General features: G+C 40.6%; 1 protein-coding gene across 1 annotated transcript in view; it reads right to left on the bottom strand.

Annotated features, from left to right (window-relative positions):
• WDR64 (WD repeat domain 64) overlaps positions 1 to 14,509 on the bottom strand; it is a 127,574-nt gene that overhangs the window by 46,159 nt on the left and 66,906 nt on the right. Inside the window, exons 11-12 of the mRNA XM_077761755.1 lie at positions 4,043 to 4,169; positions 1,001 to 1,149 (exon numbers count right to left, since the gene is read on the bottom strand). Of these exons, the coding sequence (XP_077617881.1) occupies positions 1,001 to 1,149; positions 4,043 to 4,169 (276 nt within the window). The remainder of the gene's footprint in view (positions 1 to 1,000; positions 1,150 to 4,042; positions 4,170 to 14,509) is intronic.

Here is a 14,509-nt window from a genome sequence, read left to right as displayed (position 1 = left end):
GACCACTGCCAGCCATCACCGCCGGATGGCTTCAGTGGTTGTCGTTACAGGTGCACTCAGGATGGCTACGTACCCTGGCCTCTGGGGAACCCTTTAATGACAGGGCAGAGGCATGCAGAGAAACACACATAGGTATCTACATCAGGCAAACCTGGGTTCATATCCTAGCTACGATGCTTACTAGTCATACGATCTGGGGCAAGTTGCTTGATTGCCATGAGTCCCAGTTTCCTCATATTTAAAATGGAAACTTTTATATGTCCACCAAGAACCAGCATGGAGATTAAATAAGCTCATAGGTTTGAGGTACTTGGTATACATCCTGGACCTATAGGAGTCACAGTAAACATTATAAATTTCTTTCCCTTCCTTCTTAACATATCTTCTTCACATAGCTCAGATTTAAAAATTATCTATCATCTATTTACTTATCTATCAATCATCTGTCTATCTATCTATCAATCATCTGTCTGTCTATCTATCTATTTATCTATCTATCTATCTATCTATCTATCTATCTATCTGTCTATCCTGGTTGTCTTTCCTTGATATATTTCCTTTAAAATTTCTATTCTGATAGTAAAAACTAGCTTTATATATTTAATTCAGTGTATGGCTTAATAAAAAGTCTAGATGTGCTTGGGTGGCTCATTTGGTTGAGTGTCAGACTCTTAATTTCAGCTCAGGTTGTGATCTCACAGTCGTGGAATTGAGCCCCGAGTGGGGTTTTGCATGGAGCACGGAGCCTGCTTAAGATCCTCTCCTTCCCTCTTCCCCTCCCCTGCTCATGTACACTCTCTCTTGAAAGCAAATAGCAAGCTGTCTGAGCTGGCTTAAAATACTTGTTTTTCACGTGTGCGTGAATGCTTAAAAATAGCTCTACTATCGAGTCTCATTAAATGCACTACTACATTTTCTTAATTACCCAAAGACTTACCTGTAAAAAGAGAAAATTCTGTTAGCTCTGACTTTTCTCTCTGAAGAGCCAATTTGTACTCACCTTGATTATGGATTCAGAACAGATAGTAAGGACTTGGTGAAAATATCCATTGTAAAGCATGACATTGATCTCTCGTTCATGAGTGTGAGGAATCTGTTTTGTATCTTGTACCATCCTCGTCAGAGGATACATGTCCATTACACTAGATCCTAGAACAGAAATAAGTATCTAACAAATACCCAATATTAGAAGTTTTGAATCACAAAGGAGTTTACCCAATCAGCCGTGTTTGGAAAGGACCAATCAGTGGGATTCGTAATATCAGTTCCTAGGATATTTAATGAGGTGAAGACACATTCTTTTTCTCTAAAACATTTTTGACAAATAAAGCCAATGTTATGCAGCAAGAGAAAAGCATTCATTGAAGGCTTCATTAATTTTCAAGTGCGGGCGATTTGGATTCGTTGATACCCTATTGTCAGTGATCCCCATTTTTCTATTATTTTTATAGTCTACTATTTTCCTTTTTTAGAGAGTCTACCACATGCCTCTCCATCTGGTGTAGAGTAATCACGGTGATGGTCAGCTTTCTGCTGAAGGTAAACTTCCATTTAGTGATCGGAATTTATTGTTAGTCTTTTCCAACCAACAAATGATAAAGCACTCTGTAAACACATTCTTATTAAATGTAATGAAAGAACGGTCGCCAGCCAGTGCTTACAACATCAATATTCAATACAATTAATTTCCAAATGACCACAGGGAAGTAGATGGAGAGCAGGTATTTCTTGAAAATGCAGGTATTTGCATTTTCCTAAGGGGGCTGTTTTGGTTTTACAGGAAGACTGCAAATGGCAAATATGATCTAACTCTCGAAATCAGCTATGTAATCTGTTTCAGTGTAACGCCCAGAAATAGAAATAAGAATCTCAAAGCATTTCAAAGATCAAACAAAAAGAAACTTCTCTGTTTTATCGATGTGGAGAGTAAATTACCAAAGTTCAACCCTTTGTATTGGGTTTCTCATGACTTTGCAATCGCACGTGTAGGAAAAGGTTCAGCAGGAGTTACTAAGCACTTTCATAAGGTGCTTAAATTTTAAGATAAATTCTGTTCGTGTGTAAAGAAGGACTTAAAAGGCTTTTCTGGTAATATTTCTCGGTTCAAATATCCCAATGTGGACATGTGAGAGGAATATGGTAACCAAATAACCAACACTCAGAGCTTTTTGGTCGATCGTTTAACTTTATATTGTGACTAACTTTATTTATGCTAATGAACCAGTGGTTTGGGCTATGCAAACAATGCAGTTAGAGAGAAAGAATGCAGTTTCAGGAGCCAGAAACTGTGGGATTGAATCCCAGCTCTACCTTTTAACCTGTGTTTTAAAACTAGCCAATTGAACTGTTGAATATTTGGTTTGTCATTTATAAAATAGGATAAGTAATAATTCCTACCTCAGGGACGTGGTTGTACAGGTCAAATGAAGAAAGCACATGATAGCACTTTGCAAAAGAACTTTACAAAAGGTAGTCGTATTGACAGAGGAATAATAAAAACAACAACATGACAGTTAACAACAGTATATTCTACAAAACATTTCCAGAATGTGGTGCTGCTGTCCTTGGGGTTTAGGAGGTTACTATGGCAGCTTCATATGAAAGCATAAAATAGAATCTGAGAGATAAGCTTCATGTAATTCTGATGTCAAGTTGATGGTTGCAGTCCATGTAAGCAATACGCAGAACTCTATATTTTTGTAGGCCAAGTATTGTCAGGATTACATAAAACTGGGACGCAATCTTGATTTTCTCTACCTCCTCTTCCTCTTCCTTCTTTTGTCTTGATGCTTGAGTCCTTAGCTACCCTGATGATAAATGGCTTGGAAATGCTGAGCCCACTAATCAAACATGCAAGTTGGGATACCAGGAGAATATGCTTACAGTTATTGGCATGTTATTTTCAGAGGAGATAATATAGAGGAGGGGTGCTTATACCTAGAATTAAGTTGTTTTACAAGGTAGAAAATTGCCTATCAAGTATGAAGTGCCAGTTTGGAAAAAAGACCTCAGAGTTAAAAAATAATTATATTCTCCACCGACAGAGATAGCAGCAACAATTTCCCTGCTCTAATTAATCCCACTGGAACTCAGAACAGGTGGTCAGTGGGAAAATGCTTAGGAAATGCATTCAGAGTTGGTGTTCCAGAAGGAAGAAGTACAGTTAATATCGTGTATTTTTTCTTCCAAAGCCAGAAGGCATGCATGTGAATAGCATTTAACCTCAATACCCTAGCAGAATCTTCCGTGACTTTAGGAAGCATTTTTGTTTGTTTGTTTTAAGAGACAACAAGAAAAGCAAACCAATCTGTTGGTGTCAGCACTGGGTATCTGTTATTTGGTACTGTATCCTCTCTCTCCACTTCATTGTCTAGAAGCAAAGGCAGGTGGGAGGGTCGGCACCTTCTAACTAACTGTCTCAGCACCAGAATGCATAGGGGCCAAATTGCTTCACCGACCAAAGGGAGCATTGGTTCAGCATGCTGGTGCAGCCGCTCCAAGACGGATCACATTCCAGCTCCCGAGAGTCAAAACAGACCTGGCTTGCCCTCTATGTAGCAACACATCACATCTCACTTCCTGCTTAACCCAAGCCATCATCCTAGACTCAAGAACTTAGAGCACTGACCTGGTCTTTTTGAGGAAGTGCAGTCATATGTTTTATCTACCCAGCCATCGAAAGACAGGACTGGGTGGAACTGAATTAAATATCTACTGTGATTGGGGCACCTGGGTGGCTGAGTTGGTTGGATGTCCGACTTTTGATTTCAGCTCAGGTCATGATCTCGCAGTTGTAGGAGTTGGGCTGTGCACTGAGAATGGAGCCTGATTACAATTCACTCTCTCTTTCTCCCTCCCTCTGCCCCTCCTCCCCACTCACGTTCTCTCTCTCTCTTTCTAAAAAAGAAACCTACTGTGATGAATCACAGTTTGCACATTCCCCTTCTACTTTTGCTTTTCTTCTAGCTAGTTTTCTTCAAGTGCTAGTTAAAAAAAGGCTAAAAGTCAAGAGTTTTGGCTGCCATTCACTGGGTACACTTACCTGTAATAAGCATGCCATTATTGGAGTCATATACCATAGAATAAATCTGCATGTCTCCTGGCCCTCCCTGGCTGTCGTGGAAGACTTGTAGTAGTGAAAGAGTCTGTATATCCCACACCCTGAAAACCTGGGGAAAGAAAGAGTATAGGTTACCACGTCTGCACCCTACATTCTCCACTCAAAGCTATTTAGGTGAACCGTTTTCAAAGTCTGCAGTATGCTCTTAAAATCTTGCAGCAAGTATGATATATGTGATGAGCGCACATTTGCAAAACTCCAATTTGGTTCTTGGTTCAATCATTGTTTGTTAATATCAAAGAAAAATAGCAGCAGCAATTAAAAGTTTGCTTAAAGGAACTAGACTTCTCTATCATTACAGAGAAACAGTATTTATTTTTCTTTAAGAATCTGGAAGACTGATCATGACTCACAGTTCAAATGAAGCCACCTCTCTCTCTACATTATGGATTGGCGAATAGATAGAAGACTTATATTTTAGGTGGAGGGTTTTACATTGCTCTTGTATGACTTAAGAAGATAGACCATCTTACTGAATGAGGTTTCTAAGAACTTCCCCTCCTCCTGCCCAGGGACATAAGGATTATAGAAAGCAGTTTTGAGGGATGGTATAGATATAGTAAGAGTGTGGGGAATCAGTTATTCAAGCTCTCCTTTGAGAAAAGAAAGAGAATCACATAATTACTCAAATAGAGCTCACATTGATACAAGAGAATGGAAAGAACAAAAATGTATAAATTCACCAAAAGTAAGGTCAAGTTTACCCTTTGTCATTTGAGATAACTGGTCTGTCTTTGTCTTATTTATTATTCTGTTTTTGTAAGCAAGTTACAGCGTGATTGAATTTCAGAAATAAGTGTGATTTGATCAAGGTCACATTTTTCTAGCATGCATCCTTAAATAATATTTTCACTTTATAATAATTAGTATTAACCTATTCATTTGGAATATTTGTTGAGTAAATGAATAATCATTATAGAACTACATGTAAACTCTAAGTAGTTTTGTTAACAGGGAGATACTGCCTTCTTATGTGAGACACTTGTAATTGAGTTAAAGGAGTTCAAAACTTCACTGTTACAAAGGCAATTTGATTCTCTCTTTTTTTAATTTTTTAACCTTTATTTACTTTTGAGACCGAGAGAGACAGAACTTGAGCAGGGGAGGGGCAGAGAGAGAGGGAGACACAGAATCTGAAGCAGGCTCCAGGCTCTGAGCTGTCAGTACAGAGCCCGACACGGGGCTCGAACTCACCGACCATGAGATCATGACCTGAGCTGAAGTTGGCCGCTTAACCGACTGAGCTACCTAGGCGCCCCAAAGGCAATTTGATTCTTATATGTAGGAGCATAAAGTTGTCTAAGTCATGTGATTTAGGGAACACTGGTAAGGAGTTTTGCCTCTAATACATATGCTCTGTAGGCCAGTGTTACGCAGAACTTGTATAGGTAGAAGTTATTTCCTTTGTTAGAGTAAAAACACAAATTTAGGGGGTAGCTAGAACATTGAACCTTATCAGTCTTTTGTATCATAGGTAAACAAGTATAATGAACTATTTATGAATTTAGGTTCAGAGCCCAGAATAAGAGACAAGTAGGAGAAAAACATAAAAGTGAAACCAAGGATTGTCAAAGACATTGATCTCTATTCAAATTGTTTCTGATTGTATTGCTTTGGTTGAGATGCATTCCTGGTTGGCAGGCTTTTTACCGTATGTGTGTCTGCTCTGCTCTTCATTGTGGTTGCTATAAAAGAACAAGGGAACAGGGCGGAAGAGGATTTGGATTTCAGTTCTGGCCCATCACTTAAATCCCTTGAGCCTCAGTTTTCTTGATTCTACGACAGACATATAACGTCTAGCACACTGCACTCACTGAATTGTTGAAATCTGTAATGTTTTCTATAGACTCATTCTGTTTTCTTTCTTCATATTTCTTTCTTCTTCGGTGTTCTGTTCTTTAGGTGGTTTGTGTGGTTTCGGGGAAGTGGTGACTGCTGGGCTGGCCGATCATGGCACACCTGTCTCGGGGCTTTCTCCCGCCCTCTCCCTCAGGTTGCCTCTGTTACCCTCACACCAGCCTGCTCCCAGTTTCCAAAACCCTCCTTCTCATTCTGGTCTCTGCACATCACATACTTTTCTTCTTCTCTACAGTTTCCTTTTTTCAACACCCTCTGCTGTGTAGTTCATTGCTACTCCTATCTCAAATCTGTCATACAGAGAATTAAGGAGTCACGGTTCAGTAAGTTTATGCCCCGATGGGCAATTTATTCTACAAACACAGAGAAATAGGAGGAAAAATATTATTAAAAAAGAGAGAGAGAAAGAAAAAGAAATACCAAGGCTTCAAAGCAAGAGACATATCTTTATGGATCCAAACGAGAGAGTGGCAGGACCGGAAGCATCTCAGTGCTCCCAGGCAGAACACGGCAGTGAGACTGAGAAGCAACAGGCTGTGCTGTACTCTCATCCGGAGGCATATTGCTTAGAAAACTAGGGGACCCGGGAGAGGGAGACACTGCCTTCTGACCCGGAACTAAACCAAGACTACTTCTGGCTCAGGAACCAGACCTATTTCTAGACTGGAGCCCAAGGGGCCAGGTGGTCGAAGGCCAGAGATACAGAGGAGCGAGCATACAGACACGTGCAAGTGTGTGTAGACATATGCAGAGCCTTAAATATGTAAAAGGAACTATAATTTTTAGAAAAAATTTAGAGGAGAATAGCCTTATGGACTTAAGGGTTGAAAAAGATTTCTTCAATAAGCACAAAAAGCATGAGCCATAAAAGATTGATATATTTAACTGAATTAGAATTAAAAATCTCTGTTCAGGGGTGCCTGGGTGGCTCAGTCGGTTCAGCGTCTGATTCTTGGTTTCAGCTCAGGTCATGATCTCGTGGTTTGTGGGTTTAAGCCCCTTATCGGGCTCTGTGCTGATGGTACAGAGCCTGCTTGCGATTCTGTCTCCCTCTCTCTCTGCACTTACCCTGCTTTTTCTGTCTCTCTCAAAAATAAATAAATAAACATTTAAAAATTAAAAAAAAAAAATCTCTGTTCAACGAAGGCAACAATCCCAAAGCCACAAAGGGTAGAAACAAATCCAATGGTCACCGGTCAAGTTGGGTAAATATGTGATACACATATGATAGAATACTGTGTGGCCATTAAAATAAATGAACTAAAGCCGTATGTCATAACACAGATAACTCTCAACACACAGTGGCGAGTGGAAAAAAGGAAACTTCAGTAGGATTTATTCACTATATTTATAAAGAACATTGAAACATGCAAAGTAGAACAATCTATGGTTTAAGGACACTTATATGTGTACTCGTGGTATAAAAACATAGTACTGTTCAAAATGAAACAAAAACTAAAATGTCATCTCCTTTGGACAACTTCCATTGGTCACCCTCCCAGCTCTGCATGCCAGTAATACCTGTGCACAGTGCTAGCAATTAGCAAGTGTCATATGACGATTTACTCAGTGGGCCTCTCTACTAAACTGTGATTTGCTATGGGGCGCCTGGGTGGCTTAGTCGGTTAAGCGTCCGACTTTCGCTTAGGTCATGATCTCACGGTTCGTAGGTTCGAGCCCCGGTGTCGGGATCTGTGCTGACTGCCAGCTCAGAGCCTGGAACCTGTTTCACAGTCTGTATCTCCCTCTCTCTCTGACCCTCCCCTGCTCACGCTGTCTCTCTCTCTCTCTCTCTCCTAGAAATAAATAAAACATTAAAAAATAAATAAATAAACTGTGATTTGCTTGAAGGAGGGTCCATGTGCTATTTGATTGTTTCCCCAGTGTCTTCTGTGTTCTCTTTAGTTAGGTTGGTTACTTATCTGGGTTTTGGTCTGCACTCTTGCTTATTCTCTGTCTTGGTCCAGACCTTGTAGGGATTTACAGTATTTATAGTGTTGCAGTATACACTATATAGTGTAGCAGACGGTCAGTACACTGTAATTGGATAAATCAATTAATAGATGGGGCAGCGTCAGAAAACATAATTCACTGACTCTGTTTGTAGATGGTCTTAATACATTAGCTACTTTGGAGGAAAGGAGGGCAGTGTTATCAATGAGGCTCTAGAATCTGTCGATTCTAGTTCTCTTCTCTATTCATTTCCCTCAGGGTGGAGAGTGTTTCTGTGACCGGTGTTAGTGCTTCAAAGCCTGAGGGACAGACGTAGAGCCAGGTCAGGCCTGAAGGATTAGGAAGGGCAATGTTTCAGAAACAGACGGAGTGGCTATAGAAAGAAAATAATCTAAGAAGACAGGAGGCTTCCACTAGAGAAGCCGTTGGATGCAGAATGCGGTATTTGTAAATTAAGTACTACCTATTTGTCTAAAACAGAGATTACAAAAAGTATTCGCCTTCTAGTAGCAGTAAAAATAATGATTTTTCAGGGCGCCTGAGTGGCTCAGTCGGTTGAGTGTCCGATTCCTGGTTTCAGCTTAGGTCACGATCTCACAATTCATGAGTTCGAGCCCCGCGTTGGGCTCTGAGCTGACAGCTCAGAGCCTGGAGCCTGCTTCTGATTCTGTGTCTCCCTCTCTCTCTGCTCCTCCCCTGTTCTCTCTCTCTCTCTCTCTGTCTCAAAAATAAACATTTTTTAGAGAAGACTATTATTACAAAATAATTATTATTTTCAAACAAACTGGGAATGCAGGGGTTCAGTGGCAGGATTGTTCTTTCTCACACCGAGAAAAATTCAATTGCAAGGCTGCAAGTCTTTGAGGATAAAGTTGTTCATCCCTAAATAATGAAAGAGAAGGACAATAGGAAGGCCTCCCCTGAAGCTTTGCGAGGAATAATTTATAAATAATGATAAAGTAAAAAAGTTTGAAAACTCTACCTACGTCTGAGCCAGGATTGAGTATTATTTTGCCTCAACCAGGTTTCCGGTCTTTTCTTGCAATCTCAATGCCAATCACTATTCTCCAAACACATTAATAAACTGCTTTTTTCTCCTTGATAGGTGTTTATTACCGAGTGACTAGAGCAGAATATCTGATGGGTAGGCGCTCGTCTTCGATACATAAAAAAAGGATTGTAAAAAGGTGCAAAACTAACATGATATGCTCGATTCCTTTTAGAGCAAATAACTCTGGAATTCCGAGCTAGATGCTCCAGAAGCAAAAGATCAGTAGAAGCACTATTATTACTGTTCTTGGACAGGCTCTCACAAGGCAACAGAGTGGATACAACATAAGTAATGATCATGCATTGGAAGGGCTATTTGAATAGAAATTTGAATATTATGAGATGCCAAAAGTTGTATTGGCCGAAGTCTTTAGAATTGCAGTGTCATTTAATAGAGGGAGGGGCATGGAGAATTCAGCATTTTGGATTTGCCAAGGGAAGCTGGGATTTGCCAGCTTTCCTAGTTTTACCCAACGACTACCAGAGGTTAATTAGGTTTTAGACCCCAAATGAATCAAATTAGGGTTACATAATTTTACATAGGAAGAGCCTGAAGATCTCTGATATTATGACTCTTTTGAGGGTTAACATAGTATTATAGACAAATACTATATTTGAAAACAGGGGTATGTGTAACAGTGCGGTACAAATGGTAGGCATTCAATGTCGCCTGTGTAGGGAATTCAATGCACAAATGTATTTTTTAAGCTCTTCCAAATAACAAGAAGAAAAAACAATCCTACGTGGAACTAAAACTGTTAATTCTCTTATCCTGTTCTCACATTTTCCCTGTGTGATAACTGGCAAACAGAAATGAAATGAGGACAGCCAGCATGCCTTTAAAAATTAACTTTTTAATTACCAAGTTATTTTGGTACCTAGTAGAAACTTGCAAACAGTACAAAAACCAAAGTCCCCTTTTCCACCTCTCCACTCCTTCTGGGCCCTCCAGTTCAACTTCTTAGGTTAATCACTGTTGGGAGATACCACCTCTGAAGGCAGACAAGCTCAGTTGAATCCTCTTTCGCCACTTACTAGCTGTGTGACCTTGGGTAAATCACTTAACATCTCTGAGCCTTAGTTTTTACATTCGTAAGAGAGATTATATCAGAACCTGTCTCACTGAGTTATCACAAACTTTCAATGAGGTCACATACAGAAAGAGCTTACATCTATATGAGGACATATTTAACTACTAAAATGTACTTCATCCTTTATAATGGCTGTAGAGTATTCTACTGTGTGAAGGCTCTATAACTTATTTCAATTAGTTCCCAACTGATGGGATTATACTTATTTCCTTTATTTTCTTTTAGTAAAGTGATAGAACCTCCTTGTACATGTAATTGTATATAGTAGTCTAAACATACCTGTTTGATAAATTCCAGAAATGGAATTTTTGTGTCAAAGGGTGTGAGCGTTTAAAGTTTTGTTAGATTGCCAAAGTCAGCCTTGCTTTTTGAGAAGATTACAGGTTTTTGACTTCCTGATTTCAAGTTGCAAAGTCAGCTTTCATAATTTACTCCAATTCTCTAGGAGAACTCAAGTTGGTGTTTTTGTCATTCCTAGGTTTTGCCAGCAAAGATTTTTGGCAGTTTCACCTTATTTACTCAACTATATCTTTAACTCCCTTTGGGCAGAGATTACATCAAAAGACGTCTAGGCACAGGGCCTGATACAGTATGAGACCCTTAGCTGGGGGTCTTATATTATTGGTTGATTCATACGGACACAGTAGGAAGTCAGGTTTCCTAGAAGGACAGATCTGAAATACAACCAGTTTACCAGCCAAAGAACAATGTCAGGCTTTTTCAAGAATTGCATTAACTAAGGAGTGAAAGGTAATGGCAACCGTATACCCAGATAGCTACTTTAGGTAGACGGTAGTGAACATGTGTGCACATGCAAAGGTGTGTGTGTATTTGTGCAAGGCGTCTGGTGGGCATGGGGGTGGGGTGAAGAGGGAATAGTCCCAAAGGGCAAAACTCAGAATATCATACCCATCTTCAGCAAATGTGTAATGACAGCAAAGTGTCCCAGGTTCTACAAATAGACAGTGACAGCCACAAGCAGAGGGGGCTTCATGTACGGCTGGTTCCCCACTGTTTTGTAGGGCACATTGGCTCCCATGGCTCAGAACTATCCACGGGATCTTCCTTTGAAGATGGTCGATGAGCTGTCCTGAGGTTACAGACAGAAGGAAAGCAAGGCCTGTACATAAGCAAAAAAAACTTTCTTTTTTGCTCCAGACTCTTCAAGTTGAATCTGAATCCCAGAGCACATGCCTTCACCCTCTTTCTCTTCGTTTGTATTTTTTCCCTACAGTTGGCCACTACATTTTATTAGCTAAGGTTCCTAATGTATATTGATCTTCCCCAGAAAAATTTCCAACAGTCTGCTCTGAGGACAGATTAGAGACAAGTAGCTCTTCTTCCTGAGGATGTTGCAAATCACAGTTTACCCAAAATGGAATGTCCCAAGCAGCAAAGCAAGGACGGAAGGTGACAAAATGCTGGGAGTAGTAAAATCTGGCTCGTAATCATGGATGCTTCCAGTTATCCAAAAAGTAGAGGAAAAAAACCCAACTGGAATTTACATCATATAGAATAATCTTACCCCCCTCCTCAAAAAAAAGCATAAGGAGTTAAAGCCAGAAAAGAATTCTGGATTTTATGACTTAAAGGTAACATATTTTAAAAGATCAGCTTTCCTCCTATCCCTGGGTCTGTTTCAAGGACCCACATTTCTTATCCGCCAAAAAGAGATGAAGTCCATATTTCTCTTGGTGAGGGTTTCATGGAGGATGTGATATTTCACTGAGATTTAAAGGCTCAATAGAACAGCTGGGTATGGGAGGAGGGTGGCTGCAGACACAGGCAGGAAAACATGAAGACGTTGGGGAAAGGCTGGGTGAGGTTAGACTATCTGAAGACAAATAAGTAGCAACAAAACTAGAAAGGTATCTGGTTCCAGACCATGGAGAACCTTAAAAACCAGGAAAGAGAATGTGAACTTTATTTATAAGGCATGAGGTGCCTTTGATGATATGGAAGAGGGTTATAAGTGGGTAAGATGATGATTAACAAGACAGTGTAATATTCGGGTGGTGAGGATATGGGAGAGGAGGGCCGCAAGGGCATTCTCATGTGCCTCCTTCAACTGGGAGCCCTTCAGTGGGTCTGCACAAAGCTCATATTTTTGGGAAGAAGAATGAGGCACCTGATATAAGAAACATTATGGAGGCTTGGGGACTGGACAGTGAGCGGGGTTATTGAGGCAGAAGGTTTAAAAGTGACTTTGAAGTTGGTCATGGTTCGGTGAGAAACAGATGCTGTCATTAACAGCTAGAGGAAGACCAGAAGTCAGGAAAAGGAGATTTGAAGTGGAAAATCAATTCAGTTTTAGATAAGCAGAAATTTTGGAAAGGATAAATAAGAACCAAAGAGTCCTTCAAGGAACCTTGAAGACAGAGACATGGCGTATAAGAAGAGAACTGATGGGACAGCTTCTTGACAGGTCAGGGTTCGACTAAGAGAACGAAAGCAGGGATTTGATTCGGGAAAGAAGAGGAATGCTTGGCCTTGGGCAGAAGGAAAAGAGAAAGTAGCTACAAAAACAGAAGACCACAGAAATATTTTGAGGTGGAAAAGATAGAAGTTAATGAAGCAACCTCGACATCGTCAGCTCAGTAGAAGATGAGGTAGCTTGTGGACCATCAGAGCCACGTCAGGGGATCTCGGAGAGTGGATTTTGTTTAACCTCATGTAGACTTGACAGGTGCCAGCACGAGATGGATATAAATGAGTAGTATCGGAAGCATGGGCTTTTTGGAAAGCCTCACCCTCTCCCATGCCACGATCCCACCCATAATCTACCCCTGTGTGGCCACAGAGGTGGTTCAGGACAAACGCAAGTAGATCAACACAAGTCCTGTCCGCACTGTGGAGAGTGAAAAGCACCCGCCTTTCTGATAACTGCTGATGTTGGGGGGTGGGGGGCTGGTGCGTCTGCTTGCCTTATCTCATTTCATCCTCACACCAACCACATGAGGAAGGTCCTCTGTTAGCCTCCTCAGCGATCTCAATGCGTCCTAGGTCACACCACCAGAGTCACTCTTCAGTTTAGGTCTGCCCGGTTTGGGAGGCCATTCTCTTCATCCTTGTCATTTAGGACAGGATCTTAGACAAGGTCAGGAATCAGATGGCATCCAGCCAGATTGAAGGCCAGGCGGGCGACCCCGTGGCTTGTTCTGACATTATGCACCTGACACCTGACTTCAGGACGTTGCCTCTTGCTCTAAGGCACACCCCCAGCCTCATCAAGCTGCGCCTTTTCTCAGGTTCCTTCGTATCACTTCCAAAGTGAAAATTAAAACAAAAAAAGCAACTGTTAGAAGTCATCAGAGCATGTGTATTTCTCTCCTCAGAGCAAGAAGAAGAAAAATAACCTTTGGTGTCTAGGCTCGTGCGGCAGAAAGCTGCCGACCATGGCCCCCACGTTTTAGGCTCTCCCTGCATCTGTCAGTGCCCATCAGCAATTCGGGAGCAGGAGGTGTGGCTCAGTGGCCAAACGCTTGAGCTCTGTGACCTGAAATACAATTTTAACAGCTGCAGAAGGAAACAATATCTAGGTGAAAACAGCTGCGGAACTAGGAGAAAGGATGAAAATCTGCTGGAAGGCCTCCAGAAAAAGCATGTTGTAGGCACATGACTGGCCAGTGATTTATTTTAGTTCGTTATTATTTTTCTTAAGTGCTTTTTTTTTAATTTTTGGGAGAAATGAGGTGGGGGAGACAGAGAGAAAGAGAGAGAGAGAATCTTAGGCAGGCTTCGAAATCAAGAATTGGAAATGTAACCGACTAAAGCCACCTAGGGGTCCCCTGGCTGGTGATTTATTAAAGCTTGATGGGATGACAGCTAGTTTATATGATGAAGTTTGAAGGAATGCTAGATGTGTAAAATATGCTATTTTTTGCTGTAGTTAATGTTACTACTAGACATGATGATGGCAGCTGCAGCAAAAACATGCTTGGACCCAGTTTGCTGTTCTTTCTGGCCAAATTGCTCGTTTCTCAGATCTTTGTGGGGCCGGCTCCTCTGGTCATTCTGGGTTCAGCTTTTCTGTCACCTCTTCAGAGATGATTTTCAGTCACACCACAATAGAATTATATTTTCTATTCGTTATAATACTGTTTTCCTGTTGATTTGGTACTTTGTTCGTCTCTCTCTTCCCCCAGAATGTAAATGTCCTGTGAAAAAGGTCTTGTCTGCTTCATTTGGTGTTCCCCCTCTAGAACCCAGAGCTTTATTTGTCACATAATAGATGCTCAAGAAACAAACGCTTTCTGAATAAGTCATGAACAAGCTCATTTGATCTTTAATAATTAAAGATTATAACTTATTTTAATTTTTAAATTTAATTAAAATTAAGAATTATTATAAAAGCAGTGCTTATTTGCTGTAAAAAAATAGGTAAGAAAAGAAAAAAAACACAAAAAAAGAAAAAATTTTTAATTCACCCAAAGTCTTG

Source organism: Crocuta crocuta, unplaced genomic scaffold, assembly GCF_008692635.1.
Source record: "Crocuta crocuta isolate KB4526 unplaced genomic scaffold, BGI_CrCroc_1.0 scaffold243, whole genome shotgun sequence".
Lineage (NCBI taxonomy): Eukaryota > Metazoa > Chordata > Mammalia > Carnivora > Hyaenidae > Crocuta > Crocuta crocuta.
Note: the sequence above shows the minus strand (reverse complement) of the source record. Positions and strands in the feature narration are given on the sequence as shown.